Source organism: Manis javanica, chromosome 11, assembly GCF_040802235.1.
Source record: "Manis javanica isolate MJ-LG chromosome 11, MJ_LKY, whole genome shotgun sequence".
Classification (NCBI taxonomy): Eukaryota; Metazoa; Chordata; class Mammalia; order Pholidota; family Manidae; genus Manis; species Manis javanica.
Genome location: NC_133166.1, coordinates 11,787,608 through 11,809,180, shown reverse-complemented (window position 1 = coordinate 11,809,180; position 21,573 = coordinate 11,787,608). Strand labels below are relative to the sequence as shown.

The 21,573-nt window shown below is 38.2% G+C and overlaps 1 protein-coding gene across 8 annotated transcripts in view; it reads right to left on the bottom strand.

The window, feature by feature from the left end:
• DLG2 (discs large MAGUK scaffold protein 2) overlaps positions 1 to 21,573 on the bottom strand; it is a 1,871,010-nt gene that overhangs the window by 1,043,821 nt on the left and 805,616 nt on the right. Inside the window, exon 1 of one of the 8 annotated variants that reach the window (XM_037010586.2) lies at positions 20,208 to 20,510. The exons of 6 other annotated variants lie outside the window; for them this stretch is intronic. In XM_037010586.2, coding sequence (XP_036866481.1) covers positions 20,208 to 20,372 — 165 coding nt within the window. In that variant the 5' untranslated portion in view covers positions 20,373 to 20,510. Of the gene's footprint in view, positions 1 to 20,207; positions 20,511 to 21,573 lie in introns of those variants that run through there. One more of the 8 variants, XM_037010572.2, reaches the window with a different exon arrangement.

The window sequence follows — 21,573 nt, the reverse complement described above, 5'->3', positions numbered from 1 at the left end:
AGCTAAAATAAACAAATGGGATTACATCAAACTAAAAAACTTCTGCACAGCAAAGAAAACCATCAAAAACAAAAAAAGACAACTGACATTATATTTACAAATTATACATCTGATAAAGGTTTAATATCTACAATATATAAAGAACTTAAACAACTTACTATCAAGAAAACAAACCTGGTTAAAAATGGGCAGAAGACTTGAATAGATATTTTTCTAAAGAAGACATACTGACAGCCAAACTTGTAGATATAAAATATGTAAGTCACAAGGATGTAATGTACAGTATTGGGAATATAGGCAATAATATTGTGATAACTTCATATGGTAACAGATGGTAACTAAACTTACTGTGAGGATCATTTTGTAATGTATAAAAATATCACATCACTATGATGCATACCTAAAACTAATAGGATATTATATGTCAATTATACTTCAATGAAAGAATTGGCTAATACCTACCTCACATGTTTATTTAGAGTATTAAATATAAAAGGTATATGAAACACTTGAGACACTTCCTTATGTATAATATGTACTTGGTAAATGTTACTTTCCTTATTATTTTATTTACTGGTAAATGTTACTTTCCTTATTATTTTATTTACTTAATTTTTACACTTTTTTCTCTTACTTACTTCCTTTGCTATTAATGGACTCCTAACCCAGCAATAAGTCTAAGCACTTGCAGTTGGTAAAACCTCATAATGCTTATTAAAGACATTACTTTGAAATTAACTGTATTATTTTAACATGTGGCAGAACTATAGAGTGTAAACAATGATGTTTATCTTATTCATTTCTGCTTCAGGAGGAACAATTACTAATGAAATTACCAATTTCAAAATACGTTAATAAATTCTAAGTAGAAAAAGCAAAAAAGGCAACAATAAATACTCTGCATTATAATGAGAATTATATAAAAATTAATTTACATTCAGATGTTTTTAGACTTTTTATGTGATAAGACTTTGCAGAGAGAATAGTTATTCTGTAAGAAACAGTGATCAAATGTGGCTAACTGAAATATCAGGAGAATAAAAATTTCCATAAAATCAGATCTCTCAATCATTATGTCAAAAACAACATGGTATAATAACATTATTTATAAGCCACATCATATCCTTTATCTCAGACAATACCTGCAGCAACCTACAAGATTGGCACTTACAGCCCCACAACTATAGCAGAGAAAACAGAGACTGAAAAGCTTGTTAACTTGTTGAAGATGATTCAAATCTGTGAAGTAATCACAGATTAGAATCATCTGTGAGTAGGGATGGTGTCTGGATTTAAACCTTGGTCTGCTTTATCCTAAGTCCGCCTCCCTTTGTTTGCATTGCTAATCATCACAGAAGACGCACTGGCTGACTTGAGCAAACAAAGGCAGAGGCACCCGAGCTATCCGCTGGCTTCTGACTGCCCTGACTCCTTGCCCAGCCTGGAGGCCACAGTCTCTGTGAAAGCACTGCCTGCCGTCACTCCCTGGTCTCCCACTAAAACTTCCGCCAAGACATATGTGTCAGTCCTGGATCCTGGCTTGGCTCCAGTGCCTGCTTCTCCATTCTGGCTCTCAAGCTGTAGAACAGAATGCCGCACAGACCAGTCAGAGGGCAGGGTGCACACCCCAGACTCAGGCGCAGCCTCTCCAGTGGGGTGGTCTTGTCTTCTTGGACACCCTTGCAGTTGGCCTAGACCTTTTCCACTCTTCACAGGCTCTCGTGCCCAAACCCCTGCTCTTACTCCCAACATATCATTTTCTATTTTCTTAAAGGTGCAGAATTCCAGGAGGACAGAAGACTTTCTCCTCTCACTTTCATATCTGCCTGATTTGAATGCCCGTTCTTCTACATACTGGCTTGGAACTTTGGTCAAGACACTTAACTCTGTCATCTCAGGCTTCTATTTTTTTAACATGAGAATTATGACATTTGCTTCCAAGAGTTACTGAGAGGGAAAATGTATCCAGCATGCACTTTGCTCAAAATAGCTAATATAGCTGCTATTATTAGTATTGTTATTATTATTATTAATTATTATAGCTGTTATAGCATGTTAGGTCCCATGCCCTCATTCTCACCCTCATCACCTCTTGGGGGACTTGTCTTCTGAAGTTAATACTCTACTTTTCCAGACTTGCGGGATGTTAGAATTGGTAGGTATTTCAGAAGCATTGGAACTCCTACCACTTTTTTTTTTCTTCTTTTTACTGATAAGCAAGCTGAAACCCAGAGAACAGAAGGGATGTATTTATACGTGTTCACAGCAAAGCTGGCTCTGGAATTGGAGGCTCACAATTCCTAACATTTGGCAGTTTCCTTTATACTCTACTCAGTGTCTCCTCTTTCCTTATTGCTGCCTAAAGGCCTGACTGAGCAAGAACTTTCACTTGACCTTACAGACCCATCCAGATCACACCCTATTTTTCACCCCTCTTTTTCTAAAGATTTACTCAAATAATTTGCAACTGTGGCTTCTATCTTTCCCCTATTCTTTCTTCCCTAAACCACCTACAATTTGTCTTTAACCTGTTGGTGCTACTGGAATTACCAAATCCCATTTTTTAAAAATAAAAAACAGCTTCTTCTGGGCCACATCTCTGCTTTGCTCATCTTGATGCCCCATATGCCGAGCATAAACTAGGAACACAGTATTTAACATGTATTTGTTGAATGAATGAATAAATGAATCATCAGTAACATCAGCTCCCCTAATCTTGGGATTCTTTACTGCTGAAGTACTAAATCTCTTAAGTCTTCTTTATTAAACTTCTTTTACTCTCCACCTCTCAGAGTAGAGAGGGATTTTCAACCTTCTGGTTCTTTCTGAAGGCTCCCCATTTTCACAATGTGGGGCTGACTCTCAAATCTGCAGCTGCAGCATGACACTTTCTCAGTCTTGCATTTCAACTAGTTGGTCCTCATGAACCATGTGGATGGCTCACTGTCACCCAAACTTGCTGTATCAATACAGCAAAATCAAATGCCTCTTCACTCATTCCTAATTTCTCTCATTCAGTTGACATTAATATCATTCTCCCAGAATTTCAGGGTTAAAATTTTGAAATACCTGTGGACGCTTCCCTTCCTTTCACTTCTGCTCCCCACAATCAGTCACAAAACCTTGATAATCCCCTCAAATATCTCCTTTTACTCTGCCCCACAGCAGCCTCCACCTGGTCACCCACAACCATTCTTTTAGACCTTTCTCATAATTCATCCCTCCCAAATATTCATCCCTTCCATCCCTCAGTGAAACTTTCCATTACTTCCTACTATAAACCAGGCCGTGTATAATTTCCTACCTGTCTTTTCCTTCTTTTTAACTCTTTCGGTATATGTATTTGTTAGTCATCTGACTATGAACATGAAGAAGAGACCATCCCTATTTTCTTCACCTTTGTCTTCTCGGAGCATCACACAGCATCTGGCACATGAAAATATCTACACACTTGTTAGCTAGGGAATGAATTAATAATTACTTTTGGGGATAATTTCCCTCAAAGAGCTTTCATGCCTGTTTTCATTTGGTCCTCATAGTATCACTGAAGCAGAGATGTTTACACTACACTTTTAAAGAGTTTCACCTGAAAATGCTTAAAAATAAAAACATTTTACACACTTAAAGGGGGCTTACTTTGAGAAAAAAAGTACTTGAGCAGAACCTGCAATTTCCTTATTATGCCAGATAAAATGAGGTGTTCCTATGCTTGGATTAATTGAGTCACCTTCTTTTTAAAAATAAATGTGCCATCAATACAAGGAAGACAGGAAGGTGCCCCAGTTCACATGAATCACGGTTTCAATTGAGTGTCCTGTAGTTAGGGCTTACTCAGTTTCTCTGGAGAAAAGCCTGAGACCCTGGCTTGTTCTAAACCATTGATCTTTCTTCCTTCTGATTAGATCTGAACAAAACCACAGTGAACTGAAGAAAGTGGTTTCCACCCAGATAGGCTGAGAGTGCTAAAGCAAGTGGTTGAGCAAATGAGGGAAACAAGAATTTACCATTCATATTTGCACAGGTCAAGCAGGTCTCTACCACAAATACTTCTCCTCTGAGGTAAATAAAGTTCAGTTTAAAAAAGTAAAACAAATAAAAAGCAAAAACAAAATGCCCCACCCTAATTTCCACTTTTGTCAAAATAGTAACATAAAATTGGGTACTTGGGTCTCAAGAGCTGAGGTTAGAGAAAAACTGGTTTGGGCATATAAATGATGATACCGAACAGGTAAGTTTAGCTAATTCTTCACCTTTGAAGAAATTCTCAGCTACAGTGTTAAATAAGAGAATGAAAATAGTTTTTTGAGCTAGGAAAACCCATAAGAGTTCCTGGGTCATATATACATATATATTTTTTAGTCCCTTATACGGTTAAAAAATAGATTTGAAAAAACAGTACTATACGTATTCAGTTATTTGAGGTTTTTATATATTTATTTATTTGTTTTAGTGGAATCTATTCCTGAGAATAGCTTATTGCCACATTGTTTTCTCTTTTGCTTTAAGTAACAATAATAATTAGCAGTCAATATTTCTTAGCCTATACCACACTAAATTCTTCATATTTAATATAATTTATACTCTCATTTAATTCTCCCACTATGTTTTTAGTAAGTCACTAGTATTTCCATTTTGCACTTGAAAAAAGTCTTCAGATTTTTTTAAGTATTTTTCCCATTTCTCTACTACTAATAAATGATAGGAGCTAAGTTTTCAACCCAAATCTTTCAGCTTGCAAATTCACATCCCTGCCTCTACAATACACTATTTTCACAGGTGCTAGTTCTTAGTCATGAGGTTTCTAGACTTGGATCCTACAAAATATTAAAAAGAAGAAACATTTCAGTTCAGAGTACAGTTTGCAGAGTTAGACAGACCTGGATTTGAAAACTAACTTAGCCCATTTCTCTCTATAAACCCATGGAACGTTATATCCCTCCAAGTCCTCACTGATAAAATGGGACTACTAGCTAGACAGTAATTCCTTCTTTTATGCAGAACATGTTAATAAGCACCCATGATGTGCCAGGTACCACACTGGGCAGTAAGGGTAGAGTGATATACCAGTAAGATAAAGCTCTGGCCATTATGGAGTACACAAACATATTTTCTATATGTAATCCAGAATTCATACCACTACAATGATTTTTAAAATGGAGCATTTTAATATTCTAATAGCTTAACCATTATAACCAGAGCTCTTCCCAATTAATTCACTTTCTTACATTCACAAAAGACTCATTTTCTCTTCCTGATTGGTTCTTATACCCAGAAGCCCTGCTTAATCTAATTCTATAGGTAATGACTGGTTTATTTATTTGTATATACATTTGTTATTTAAGTAGGCATGTGACATGCACACATGTGCACATGCTCATTTCTAGAAAGGATTTCAGGTGGCCTGTTAGTTAATTTAAGAACTTCTTAGCTGGTTGCTCTTAGCAACCGTCTTTAGCAGTTCTGTCTAGTTAGCAAGAACAATTTTTTTTTCAGTTTTTTTAAATTAAGGTATTATTGATATAGACTCTTACGAAGGCTTCACATGAAAAAACAATGTGGTTACTACATTCACCCATATTATCGAGTCTCCCCCATACCCCATTGCAGTCACTGTCCATCAGTGTAGTAAGATGACACAGAGTCACTGTTGGCCTTCTCTGTGCTACACTGTCTTCCCCGTGAACCCCCCACACCATGTGTACTAAACATAATACCCCTCAATCCCCCTCTCCCTCCCTCCCCACCCACCCTCCTACACCCCTTTCTTTTGGTAACCACTAGTCCCTTCTTGGAGTCTCTGAGTCTGCTGCTGTTTTGTTCCTTCAGTTTTGTTTCCTTGTTATACTTCAAAAATGAGGGAAATCATTTGGCATTTGTCTTTCTCTGCCTGGCTTATTTCACTGAGCATAATATCCTCCAGCTCCAGCCATGTTGTTGCAAATGGTAGGATTTGTTTCTTTCTTACGGCTGAATAGTATTCCATTGTGTATATGTACCACCTCTTCTTTATCAATTCATCTACTGATGGGCACTTAGGTTGCTTTCATATCTTGGCTATTGTAAATAGTGCTGGAATAAACATAGGGGTGCATATGTGTTTTTGAATCTGAGAACTTGTATTCTTTGGGTAAATTCCCATGAGTGGGATTCCTGGGTCAAATGGTATTTCCATTTTTAGTTTTTTCAGGAACCTCCATATTGCTTTCCACAATGGTTGAACTAGCTTACATTCCTGCCAGCAGTGTAGGAGGGTTCCCCTTTCTCCACATCCTTGCCAGCATTTGTTTTTCTAGAATTTCTTAAAGGAAATGAAGCATTCAAATAGTTTAGCTAACAAATGGAAAATAAACCAGTTTTAAGTGGACTTCAGAAAGAGTTACACAGGGAATGGTAATTCGAGTTTAGTTGGGATGGAGAACATGGTACTGAGAAACATGCCACACAGAGGGTAATTTTCCAGTGATCTCTTTTCCCAGAGCACCAAGCTGCCAGGTTCCTGTATGAGCACTGGAATCAGGCCTCATCCTATAAAGTGCCTGTCCAGCTCTTCTTAACAACCCTACTATAAATCATTCAACTCTGTTAAAGACTATAGACAATACCTGGTTTCTGAGTCTGTCAAGAGGTTTGAAAGCTGGTGCCAGTTTACAAGCAATAAAGGTAAACCTAATCCCTTCTAGCTGTTAGGAAACTATGAATTATTTTAAGAGGAATTTAAACTAACTCACAAAATATAGGTTACTATGGGATATTATGTTTAGAGTCATTCATTTATCTATCCATTCCTTCACCATGTACTTCTCAACCAACTGTAGATATCAGTGTTCGGGACTGACTAATTTATTTGTTCACTCAACATATATTTATTGAATACTTCATTTTTCCCTTTGCTCCCACGGAGTTCAGTAGAAATTATATGCAGCTAAAAATACCCTAGAAATAAAGCATGGTGAGTATCATTATGGGAGAGGTGAGAGAAGCTTTAACAAAACTAGACAGGTCCTTCCTCTTTGAAATTAACACTAGCTCTCACTTGCCTAAATAAGTTAAACATAAAGATTACATAAACCATTCATTCAACAAACATATATTGAGCATTTAATATGTGGCAAGTTCTATACTAGTAATTAGGTGTTCAAGACTTTAAGCCCTGGATTCTGACACTCACCTCATGGACAACCTTGTGACAATTTGGGTCAATATATTAGAAAGACACCCACAACTCTATGGAAACTGAAAGGTGGTAAGGTGGCCAGGAACATCATTCATGAGAAGATAGAGCCCGTTACCATTAGGTACTAGACAAGTGTGCAAGAGGATAAATACTTGATTTATTTGCTAAACTAATATGTTCTTGCTGGGCAGGCAAGTAGAATGTTTATATGCAATCATTAAATAACAGTGTAAGGTGCTAGATGATTCAGAGGCAAAAGCAGCTATACAGAGAGTGCCTTGAGTACTCTGAACAGCCAGGCTGTATGTAAAACAAGGACTTCAAACTATTTGATATTTCAGGATTCTTCCTTTGAAAGTAAACAACTGGAGACATACCAGGTGTACCACCTCATGAAAATTTTCTGAATGGCATATTGGAACATCTTGATAGATTCACTATGACTTAAGATGGAATTAAATTAAATGCAACTAAGTCTGTGACATGTAATAAAGGATCTTCAAAGCTATCATCATTATGAGGCACAACATCAAATCCTTGATGTTAATTCTCTAGGATGAAATTCATTTTTGGCAAATCTGCTTCTCCAGACAGGAAGAAGTAATCTTGATGTGTACCTAGTTAAAAAAAAAAAAAAGCTGAACCTCTGCATATCTATTTAAATCCATTCATTATCTCTTAATTTGCTAAAAATTCAGTTGCATTGAAATTGAAGTTGCTGCACAGTTTTCCTAAACTGTTCCAGAGAGAAGTTAAATAAAACATCATCAATTAAATGTAAAGAGGACAAATTAACCAACAACGACCGGATAGATCTTTTATCTACAGCTATATATATAGAAGACTTATAGGTCAAGGTCAAGCACTTACTCAAAATTGCAGAACACCTAGCTGTGCTAGAGTAACATCATACATTTTGGGTTGCCTTTTTGATCAGAAAATTTAGGAATTATCTTCCTGAATCCGTATGAATGAAACAAACAATATGAATGTGAGTCCGGCAACATCTATAACTCAACTAAGCCTACAAATACAATTATGCAAGCAAACAACATCTAGACTTCGTTTTTGTTAGTAGAAAGCTGGTCCATCAGAAATCAACCTTATAAGCAAATTTTCTCTGCTTCCCTAGAACTCAGAACACCTACTACCTAGACCATCTTTACACAGAGATGAAGATTTTCATTTTTCAAAGAATTTTTGGGTCCATAAATCCCAGGGATATAAGTATCAGGGCTCTGACACATGCAAATTCTTGCTGAGTTTCTTGGTTTAACACTAAAAGCATAAATAAGTGATAATGGAGCTGTACATGAAACTGATTTGACTGGAAGTAGGAAGGTAGGATCCAGGTCCTGGACACCTAAAGCAAGACACAGAAGAATGCAAGAGAAAGCCAGTACTGCCTTCTTTTGGTCTAACTACATACTGTCACTTGTATCTCAGGAGAAAAACAAACAAACAAAAAAAAACAATTGTATTTCTAGGCTAGGGGCTATCAGCAACAGGTGAAAAACTATAGAAAACAAGGGACTTCTTCAAAGTACTTCAAAGTCATTCAACTCTACTACTGCACTAAAGATCTGAAATATGTATTTGTTTTCATTGCACAAGTGTGATTTTACTTGCCTTAGTACACATTAACCTAAGCCCTGCACCCTCAGCCCTTCAAGATTCAATAAAGGTGACAAATACTCATTGTGGTCACAAAAATGAGTGTTACAGGGCATGCACCAGTTCTTCCCTCTCTTCTTGGCAGAATCCCAGAAATAATTTGGTTGAATGCTTTGGAAGTATGGTTTACCCCTAGGAAAAGCTTAAGAAGAGACAAAAAAGGAAACAAGAAAATTCCCCTGGGTTTAGAGTTGGAAACCTGAGCTTAAACCCCAGTACCACCACCACTACATGCTTTGTGATGTTGGGCAAGGCAGTGTCATTTAGAAAGTAAGAATATGAGACTTTAAAGAATATCCAGTCCAACCCCAGCTAGTTATTTGATCACCTGAATAATATCACAAAAAATTTGTCTTCAGCTTGATACTTGACCATCTCCAGCGTACACAATTTTAAACTCAATATGCTTTAGTTTCCCATCTATAAACTACTTCACAGAGCTATTGTGTTGAGGGACCAAAGATAGAATTCAGAACGTTGTCCATATAATAATGATGATTATTACTTTAAAATATGAATAAACATCAAGATTAAAGGTTCTTTCCAAATAGGCAGATAAAACCATTACAAAGAGGTGAACTCTGCATTCAGCCAGTAACTACGCAATCCCCATTTCCAGCCTCTCTTCAACCCTCTGACCACCTTCATTCAAAAACCTTACTGAAATTCAATTTACTACCTTACTTAGAGAACAAAGTTGGAGTTTGCATAGCCCTGGTTTCTTATTTCTCTACAGTTATTTATTTTTCTCCTTGCAAACTTTTCAAGATAAAAATTCAAAACCCCAGAGCTCTGGAGGATGCCTGATCTCCCTTCAGCCAAAACAGGCATCCGGTTTCTACAATAAATGAGATCATAGCGCGCCTCCTCACACTGCTGTAGATAAGAACCTGTCAGCATTTTCATTATAAAACCTTTTTCCTTCCTCTGGCTTGAGAGACCAACCATAGCAATTTGCTGGGGAAATAGCTCCAGCAAAGGGCAATACACAAAGCTCAAGCACAGAGGGAAAATGTTTTCATTTTACAGAATTCAAGAAAGGTTTATTTGGGAATTAGGCAGGCTGAAGACTCTCAAGGAGCATTTCTTTCTGATGGTCATTTGGCCTTTTAAATAAAAAGTAAGGTTTACTGATATGTAAAACAAAATTTTCTCAGGCAGCAGATGTTAGGAAAAAGGTTATTTACTTAATACCTTCAGGCACCAATACCTGAGGTAACAACAGCTATAATAACATACTTTCTGGAGTCTGTGCTCACATGGAAGGCATTTGTGGGTTGGGTACATTCTCTCACAGACTCTGAGGCAAAATCATGGGGGAGGGTTATGTCAGCATTACTTCAAATGGGAGAAAATAGAATATATTAATAACATGCTGGGAATGATAAATATAATGTTCCTAGCAAAATGGTGGCACACTGAATACTGAGTAAAGTGAATTGAATATAGCTAATATCAGATCTGATTCACACAATAAGCTTTTTCTTCCCCACTCCTGAATCCCAGATGTGAAAGTAAAGAGGCCGTTTTCTAAGGTACTTCATCATATGCTAACATAAACAAAAATTAAATAGGAGACTTCATCTGAGGAAGAGGATGAAAATTAGTATCTATCGAATGGCTACTAGTTGCCAGATACAGTATGAATGGCTTTCTTATTTGGTTAGTATAACAAGCCCACTAAATATATCTTATCTCCACTGTATAGATGAGGATATTAAAGCTCAGAAAGGTCAAAGTGCTTCCCAACATCACAGAGCTAATGGTCTAGTCACACACCTTTCAATATCAACCTCTGCTCTCAGGACTCACTCCCTAATTCTCTGTGTTTGCCTACTAAGAGCACAGTCAGACTTAAGGCTCACCCAGGGTGTGTCTCTACATTGTCCAGATAGTAGGATAGGGTACAAGCTAACTCTCTCCCGCCCTCCTCCTTTCTCCCTTTTCTTCTACTCAAGAAGACATGTCTTCAATGCCACACCACTAGTTTTGATATCCTGTTCTTTCAATACTAGCAAAGAAGTGTTAGGTCATAGATGTAAGTCATAGGCTGGCGTCCAAACTCTTTCCTTTTTGATGGTGAAGGCCTTGAAAAGAATAGACTCATGTCAGTTACCTCCAAAAAGCGTTCTCTAACTATACTTAAAGCAATCTTTGATTCTTTTGTCCTTACATTATCTTTAGCAGGACCTCCCAAGCTACTGACATTATAAGACTACTTTGAGAATATGAACTATTTTGTGGATCCTCACCTGACATTTGTTGTACATGTGAAAAGATGGTATTACATAAGGATTAATGGCTCCCTTCATGGAACTACTTTGAGAAGTATGGAAGTTAATTCATGTAAGGTCCTTAGCACAGAACCTTGTACATGGTGAGCCCTCAATAAGGGTTTGTCCCACGTGCTGTGCTGGTTGTTTTCTCCCTGCCTTTTTCATAGTGCTGGTATGCTAGCCAAACTGGAAGAGCCCCACAGCGGGGACACTATCTTACTGTGTCTGCATAACCACGAGGTGCCCACTATTATGATACATATAATAGGTACATTCAAGAGAAGCTACAAATCGATTAATCAACAAATGTACCTACCTTTCCCCAAATGGAGATTTTCACCAAACATAGTGGGGATAGTTAGAGCTATGGCTCCAAGGGAAAAATAAAAAATCAAAGTATTCTGATGTTAGATAATAAGCGAAGTGACATGCTAGTAGCTACAGTAATATTTGAGATATTATAAAATCATTTTAATCATATTAATCATAATTTGATGCTGTCACTATTTGACATATAATGCAGTGTTATTAATCCCTCTCTGTTTTAATGCATAATGTGGATGTTAACATAGAATGTATTGGACCAACATTTTAGGATTTATGACTGTTTTCAGTCCGCTCTCTCATCAAATAAAATGATTTAAGCCACTTCAGAAACTTGGACAAAACTTTAAGAAAGATATTGCAATGAAACACCATCAAAAATGATATATTTTGTATGAGGAATTACACACAAAAAAAAATTGAAGCCTCAGTTTAGGATAATATTCTTATTCCTTTTTATCCAATCATTTCAATTTTCATAGGAAAAATTATTATTGAATACTTAATCACTATTGCAATGAACAATGTGTTCATAATGCTGACAAGAACATTCATATAAATATAGATGGAAAAGTTATTAAAATAGCATTGAATGATTTCTACTGTACTATATCTAGAGATATAATTTATGATTCATAATGAAATAAATCCATGACCTCCTGAGAAAACAAGCTTAACCATAACAAGATCCCGATGGTATGGAGATTCAAGTGTACTGATAATCTATTAGTCCCTCTATACCTTACTAGACAAGAATGATTTACTAGTGATGACATGACCCAGAATCTCACCCCATATACCAGGGGTATTAGTCAGCGTTCTCAGAGAGAGAAGGAGATTTCATATAAGGAATTGGCTCATGCAATTGCAGGGGCTGAGAAGTTCCAAGATCGGCCATCTGCAAAACTAGAGACCCAGGAGAGCCAACATATAGTTTGAGTCTAAGTCCAAAGGACTGAGAACTAGGACAGCTGACAGTGTAAGTTCCAGTCTGATGGACTGCAGGCCTAAGAACCAAGAAGGGAAGAGATCAAAGGCTGGAAAAGGCTGATATCCCAGATTAAAGCAGTCAGGCAGAAGGAATTTCCTCACACTCAGCATTTGTTTTTTTGTTTCTACTCCTATCTTCAACTGACTGGACGAGGCCTGCCCACTTGAAGGAGTGCAATCTACTTCACTCAGTCTAAGATTCAGATATTAATCTTATCCAGAAACATCTCCACAGACACACCCAGAATAACATTTGGCCAAACGCCTAGGCACCCCATGGCCCAGTTAAGTTCAGAAATGAAATTATCCATCACGCCAGGGTGACACACTGAGTAATGTCTAGTCTGTGTTTCAGTGAACGTAAACTCTAGGAAATTTGACAGCCCAAGAGGTTCTCAGAGGCAAACTTTTAAAGGAAAACAAGGCATGAGCTACAACAAAATACTATTTACTTTTTCACTGATTCGTTCAAAAAACATTCACAAGCGCATATATTTGTAAGCATACTCATTCACTCGACAGGTATTTATTGACTGCCTTGTATGGAACAGGCACAGTTCTATTTACTGGATTTTTCAGGCACTGTACTAAATGAATACGGTATGGCCTCTGCCCCTAAGGAGCTCAGTTTAGATGGACACACAGATCAAGTAAACAGAATTCACAACTGAGTATTATAATTAAGATTCAAGCATTTAGTATCAGATGCCATAGAAATCTCAAGGTAATTTAATTCAGAAGGGTTTGGGGATGTTTTTACCATATAGACTTTGGAACTTAACCTAGATAGATTCCTTAAGTGAGTAAAAGGTGAAAGCCTTCACAACAAATATAAAATAAATCTGAGGTTTTTCAAGATACTGAATTCTGTAACTCAACATCACTTTTTGTGAACATATTTTGGTGACTGCATAACATTTAAGCCCTCCTTATCTTTTGACATTTAGCCAGCCCTTGCACCAATTTTTTACTATTAAAAGTAAAAATTTTAAAGGACCTTGAACTGACAAGTATATTTTGTCAAATGGGACACAAGGCCTATGCAACCTGCTTCTCTGCTACATTCAGCACCTGTTTCACTCGTTAGCTCATTTTTCATTTTCTCTTTCTGGGTCAGGTTTAATCTAGAATTTTTCTTTTTTTTGGTGTGAATTACATAAACTTCTAGATTTTGCTCTTTGAGGCATTAAAACATTTTAATAATGTGTTGGTAGGTTAAACTAAACCTCATTTACTGATGGATGAATTTCAGTGTATTTGACTGAAGAAACTATTCAGTTGATTATCAACAGTGTCCAACTTTTTCACCGTTTTGCAAAGTGGCTCTAATAAAGTAGAAGACAAAAATATTATCAAATATTTACCACATTCCGGACATTGTGCTAAATGTTTTTGTATGTGATATATCACTTATTCCTCACAACAGTCCTGTAAGGTAGGTGTTATTTTTCCAGCTTTTTACAGATAAAACTTGTCAGTTTCTCCTCTCTCACCTCATTCTCAGAACATCTAGCACACAATTAGAGATCACAGAAAAACAACACAGAGTTAGAAATTAGGAGACCTGGTTATGGCTATGGCTCTGTGACTTGCTGTGTGATCTTGAGAAAATCACCTCCTATCTATTGTTTAATAACCCTAGGTGGGAAATGAGAACATGATATTATAGGAGGTTTTATTACATCAAACTCCTCTCAAAACAAAAAAAAAGGTTTTATCCAAATCCTTTAACAGGTATGTCTTGCATTCAATTTCTTCCCAGAAAGGTATGTATAAATTATTTTTTTGGCAATTGACTCCTAATTTAAAGGCACTTACAGGTAGTTGCTATTTGAAAGAGTCCTGCAGTTAATTCTGAAAATGCATGTAGGCTCTAGACATAAACTGTTTGGACTTGAATTTTAGTTCTGTTACTTAAAAGCTATGTGACATTAGGCAAGTTGTTTAAACTCTGTATGCTTTAGTTTCCCCATCTCTAATATGGAAACATACTATATCCAGCTACAAAGGCTGTTATGAAGATAAAGTGAGGTGGCATCATTTTGTAACACAGAGAGCAGTATCTGGCATGTGGTAGCAGGTTACAAAGTATGCACTGAGACAGGAACTAAGACTTTGACAGTGTAAATAGCTGTTACCTTAGTGTACCCACTTTGAATGCCTGGATTTTTGCGTATGAGATATTTTTTAACTGGGACACACCAATATAGTCATGGACTCCTATTAGCTTAAAGTCTTACAGAGTTTTAACCTTATTCACAGGAGAAAAAACGAATTACCCCTTATTTATAAGTCCATAAACTAGAGGTAAACTATTTAAAACTGAAGAATTTTATTATGTATAAAGTAACTTGTGGCTGTGTAAATTTATACAGTCATCTTCAAAATAAATGTAGTAATACCCATCACCAAAAGTCTTAAAAAGATTTAAAATAAATGTCTTAGTAATCTACTTATTTTAAACTACCCAAAGGAAATAATTCCAAATCCAAAAATGACTTATTCTCCAAGATATGTATTTTATTTTTAATAGCAGAAAATGTTTAGGGGGGACTTAAATATCCAAAGATATGGATGGTTATATGTTATACAGCTATTAAAATATATACACAAATCTAATATAAATGTAAAACACTCAAAAGTAAACTCAACATGATTGCAACTCATTTAAAAAAATAAGCTATATGTAGACCAACAAAAACAAAATAGTACCAAGAAACTAGGAAAGTATACATTAAAATGTCAACAGTTTTTATCTCCAGTCCTCTGGGACAATAGTATGTCCTAAATTTGTTTTTTTTATTATCTTTTAAAATTTATTTCAATGAACACATATTACTTTAAAATAAAACCAAAGACTGCATCAAAACAGGCACTGGCAATATTCAAAATATCACATATAGAAAAACAGTCCTACCTATGACAAAAATATATATAGCGATATATACATTAATGAATCCTCTGGGATCACCACTGTTTTGTAACAAACTTGACTATATTTAAATAAAGAAATGATAAAAAACAAAACAAAAAAAAAACACTTCTCTGACACACACACTTTTCAGGCAGGAAAAGGAAGCCTGTGAGAGGTTGGAGAATGCCAGAGGATTCCGGGGAACTGTCCACCAGAGAGGTGCTGACGGCACTCTGATTTGGGTAGATTGCAAAAGCGCCCTCTCAAGGTTGGGAGCCCATGGTCCACTTCTCTTCGTTCTCCTCTATCCTGCTGTCTCTTTTCCTTCCCATCACCCTATTCTACGTTCCTTCCATCCCTGCCATCTCTTGCTCTCTCTTCCTAATAACTATGGAGATTGGAAGAAAAAACACTTGTAAAGCACCTAGGACAGTGTCTAGCTTTTGTAGATGTTTAATCAAGTTGCATTCATTTTTTCCCCTTCCCTTTAGTTCTTTAGTAAGAGTCCTGTCATTCTTTTGATTCTCCTCTTTTTTCTATTTTCTTTCATTTTAACCTCTTCTTCTTTCTTTGGGAAGAGTCACCATATAGATAAGAGAAGGTTCCTTTCTACCAGATGATTCCTCTTTTGGGGATGGTGGGGACTTAATGCATGTGTACATATTCCCTGGGGAATAAAAGGTTCTAGGGTTCTGTGTTTCAAGAACATTTCCCTATCCTAATTCATCAAACAGGATATTGAAGGCATCTGATGTGGCCTAGGGCCCTGATGGTTTGATCCAGCTGAGTTATTATATTAACAAATGGCCACTGGGGAATGAGAAAGGGAGGGAGTTGTTCCCTAAGGTATGAACTATAACATCTTTCAATAACATCTTCTTTTGAGTTAAAACTATCAAAGGGATAATTATAGAGAACATTACACTTAATAAACAATTTTTAGAATATTGGGGAAAATAACAAATATTCCATCTTTCCCCCCCTGAAAATGGTGACTGGAGAGGGAAGTGTGGAAAGAGGGGGGCATACAGGGGCTTCTGACACTTGCAATGCAGCTATAAAGAAGATAAAGGAAGGAGAAACACTATAATGGCTTGGACATGGAATTGCATTTAGAACCTGGATCTTGGCAAGTGAAGAAAACAGTTAAGTAAAGGTAAAGCTAATGCCTATTTTCAGATAATGACACAGAAACTCCTATGAGAGAAAAAATCCTTGCAAAGGCCTCCTTCTTCATGGAAAGTTCATTCTCCTAAGCAGCCTTTCATGGTAGTGGCATATGGACAGGAGCAAAAAGAGGACTGATATAATAGGAAGACTCTTTTTTAAACAATGGTGTTTGGTTTCTTTTATGAGACTATAAGGTCAGGTGGAATGTGAGTTTTTGTATTTTAGAGAAGGAAGTGGAATTACTTCCCTTACTAGACTTGGAATTCCTGAGGAAATGAATGGTGTCATACATTTTTATCTCTATTACCTATCACAGTGCCTAGAATTGAGCCTAGCACAGAAAAGACACTTACCATTTATTTTCATAGACTGTAAGTCATATAATCAATTAACTAAAGTGAATTACACCCAAGATGCAACAAAGGGGGCCCTGGATATTGCTAAGGGACAAAATAAAATTATTTGGGGCTTCTGCCTTAAAAGCCCAAGTTACCCTTCAAGCCATTACTAAACTTGGGAATAATAATAACAGTTTAACTATTTTGAAACTAGTGAAGTCTGGCTTAAATACAAACATGGCTTTAGACTTTGCTACACTAAATATCTCCCTAGAAAGAAAATAAATATCCATTATAATAATCTTATTTTCAATCTTAATGGATAATACTGGAATGAAGGCATTTTTTTGGAAGCTCCATATCAACATCTTTGACTTCATGAGGTTTTTTTCAACCATTATTTAAATTCTCTTTTCATTGCTCAAAGATTCAAATAAAATCCTTATTTTATATTTTTTCCTTAAATGAACATTGCATCTAACACAATCACCCACAACCTCATTTGACTTTGAGACTACTAGGGATAAGAGCTCCTAACTGCCACATCTCCAATGTCCAGCATTTACTGGTTGCTCAGTGAGTATTTGTTGATTGAATGGAACAATATGTTTCTCATTGATTTTCATAAAATCAGTTTGTTTTGTGAATATTTTATTAGTATATAAATGGTTCCTTCATTTTATATAAACACTTAGCATAGAGAAAAGTAACTTTAAGGGAAGCAATGATCAAGCTTATAGCAAAGACGAACAATTTATCAAAAGAACAATCCTAACAGTGAAAGAGGTTTCTCCTAGAAGTGATGAGCCCCCTTTCAGTGGAGCTATGAAAATAACGAAAGCTATATAAAAGTATCAATCATTTGATGAGTGCATGCTGACTAAGCATTGCATGTATCATACTTAAATTGCATTTCTCATAAGGGCATAGCAATATGTAATGCAGCAGTTATTACTATAGCCATTTTATCTATGAGGAGACTGAGACACAGTTAAATCATGTATCTAGTAAGTGGTACATCTAGTCTTGAAATCTATGCCTGTATGATATGCTAATGTTTCACATTATGTCTTGTTATCTGCTGCAAAATTGTGCGAGAATTTCACTAGGGAAAGGCCAGAAGAGAAGACTCTTTTATTCTTTCCATATCTAAGATTCTAAGGTGGGAACCATGTATCAATCTGTCTATAATTAACCATCTGTTAAATATGGTTAAAATATAATTATCAATCTCATTTTATAAGGCTTTTAAGAATTATCTTATTCAAACACTTGGCAAAATGGAATGGGACAGACCTTCTTAAAGTATTATTTTATTTTCATAGAGGCCAGATTTCTTTTCCAAAGAAGGATGCCCACTAACACATGTGACTTAGGCGGATCACTCTACTGACATGGTTCTCTAACAAATTGACTTTGTCAAAACAGGACACCAAAAGGAAGATAACTTAAAGGAAATTAAACTAATGTAATTCCCCAGCCTTAAAGAAAATTTTTTAAATGTGTGCTTGCAATCATACCAATCCCCTCCAATGGTCTGAAATCAGGGGAAAACTTAACAGCAGAAAAGAAATCTCTTTGAAAATGAGCTTCAAGAGTTGAATACATATTCAACATTCTCCACACCAATAGCTTATCTGATTTGATTATTAGCTTATGTTTAATTTCCCTTGATATGATTCACTTTTGTTATAATCATTTAGCACTGCAAAGCGATTCTCTTAAGTTTACGGTAATGGATTTTAAACAGTGGCCATTGCTAAGATGCTGCCATAAACACAATTAGAAGAGTGAGTAAACAGAAGCGGTGGGGAAGGGTGGCAGATTGTGTGAGGAGACGAGCTAATGAGTTAGTTATTGGTGCTGTTCATTCACATGCATCTTCCTGACAGCAGTCAACACAAAACTTTGAAGAACTCTAAGACCTTTTCAGGGATTTCAAAAGGAGCATCTAGCTAGTCTCTAGGTCTGGTCAATGTTTTTTTTTTTCTTAACTGACTCTAAGCCTATCATATTGAGTAAAAAACAAATATCTGGCAGTCACTTTACCATGAAACGCTTTCATGAAAGACATCACTGAAGAATGTTCAAGTTGAAGGGGATCACCTTATCCACACCACTTGTTTTAGAGAAGAAAACTTGAGGTTCAGAGAAAGAGGGATGCCCTAGGCAGAGCCAGCGGACTTGCAGTCCTGACTCCCAATTTTTCCAATAAACCTATGCCTCCTCTGAGCACCATGTATGAAGCTGAATATGTTTGTTTCTTTAACTTCTACTACCTAGGTTGCTTGGCAGTGTCTAATCTAGTCACTGGTGTTAGCTTTCAGAATAATGGGGATCATGTGATTTTTATAGTCACTTCACGACAGTGATTTTTTAGCACTATCAGATGATGCTCTCTCTTCCCTTAGAGAGTCACACAGTGGCCACAAAAGTGTTTGGTACAAACAGGTTGGACAAACCCACCAGTTTCTCACAATGAAAAGAAGTAAAGATGTGTATACCTAGGAGTAAGGGGACATGCACTCAGACCATTCATGGGTCAAGACTTAGTCCAAATACCAAGTACTAAGCATCTTTTTTAGGAAATGCATCCCTGAGTCCACCAAAAAAGTTTCAGACAAGGAGCAGTGGTAACCTGCTTTAAAACCTTTCAAGCCTCATTTCCTTGGGAACACCTATCACCTTTACAAAAATATGGGGTGGGACGGTTATTCACTAAAAACTTCACTGAATAATTGCACCACCTCTTGATGAAAATTTCTGAGTGTGGATTTCAAGTGGATTGTATAAGCTTAGAGAAAAAATACACAATTGGGGGTAACGTGAGCCTCGCTCAGCTTTCCTGTCTACAATAAACATAACCTCCTCAGCTTTAAAAGTGTCAAACTGCAAATTGACATTTTCGATTCTGTCTTAAGTACATCTACCATCCCAGATCACAGGGGCTGGGGGCAGTGCGGGTGGGGGCTCCAGGCGCTGCTAACCTGTGATGAGAGCAGGTGCTCGCAGATGGGCAGCCAGCAGCGTCCCCAGCTAAAGGTATAACAAGATCCCAAGCAGAGAGTCACCTAAGGCACCCCCTTCCCGAGGAGCAATCTGCTCTTGAAGGCTCTGTAAATGAGAGCCCTGGGAGCTGTCACCACGGAGCTACCAACCCAGTACCGGACACCATAAAACCGGTGCGCTCACGCGGCCCCCAAACCCAGGAGGCTCCCAGGGAGCGCAGAGCAAGTCCTAGCCTCTCTCACGCTCTCGACAGGCAGACGAGTAAACAAACAACAAAAGGAACTGTTCGCTCCCCCGGGGAGGCAGCATGCATTAGAAAGACATGAACCTCGTCCTACCTTGCATCCAAACATCAACGACAGTGTGTTGTTGGTGCAAGCAACTTTGCAGTGGCAAATCATTGGTGTGAAACAGTCAGGGTCCTTAACAACAGGGCACATTCCTTCCGGGCTGCGGCAGTGGCAGCTCGCTGGGGGCCCCGGCGCGGCGCTCGCCCGGCACATGGAGCGGCAGCTTAGCCCGAGCGGCCGCCGCGAGCGCCCCCCGCGCCCCGCGCAGACATCCCAGCGCCGGTGCGAGCAGCGCCTCGGGCAGGGACCGAGCGCCCGGGGTCTCCCTTCCCCGAGGAACCGGGCGTGTGTGCGCGTGGGGCGGGCAGGGGGGGTGTTCAACCAATGAGGGTTTACCCCCCTACGGTGATTTTGGAAAGAGGTAAATTTTTTAAAAATTTAAAAAATTAAAATCAAAGGAAGCCAGGCGCTCAGAGGAGGGTTCAAGGAGGTGGGGCAATATTAGCATGTGAAAGGATGCGCCCGCCTACTCGCCCCAGTCACACAAGATTGTCATGCGAGCTGAAGGGGCTGAAATTATTCTCTCTGAAGAAGGAAAAAAAAAAAAAAATACTGCAGCTCCCGATTTGGTAAAAAGCCAGTGGCTTGCTGCAATCCAGAGTCACCGTGGGGAGCGCTGGCCGGGCACTGGGGTGGAGGGCGGGCCCGAGAGGGCGGGAGCTTGGCGCAGCCAGCCCGGCCCAGCCCGCGCGCGCTCCGCGCCCCCGGGGGTCCCGCGCGGGGGCTCCGGCGCCCGGTGACTCGGAGCCCACGCTCGGCGCCCCCCAAGCCTCCAACCGAGTCCAGCAGGGGAGGCCGAGGCAGAGCCCTCCTGGCAGCATCCTTCCCATCCTCGGACATCGGCGGGCCGGGCTTAGCCCGGCAAAGGGACCTGGAGTAGGAGTGGCTGCAAACGGTTCTGCTGGAGCCCCGTGTCCTTGGCTTCTGGGTCAGCGAGCCTACTCACTCCCTGGGTGGTAGAGCGGCCTCAGAACTAAGGCTTTATCGGATGCAGTATGTTTCAAACTTCCGTTCTCTCCCCACCTTGATGTCTTAGTGGCTCCAAGAAGCCCCGAAAGTATTTCTGTTGTTCCGGAAGTACGAATGACAATACTGATGGAGGCTTTATTGTTGTTTTTCCTTTTGAAAGTGAGGCTGTCAAAATTGCAAACGACCAATAGGCAAATAAATAAATAAATAAATAAATAAATAAATAAATAGCAATGACAACAGCATGTGGCTGGTTCAGCTGCAAAACTGCTTACTGGAGAAAACCCACCCACCCACCTCCCCTCCCCCTCAAAAATAAAATAAGGGTAGGGAATATACAGAGTAGGAAGTGGGTAAAACTAACACTCCTTGGATGCCACCTGAG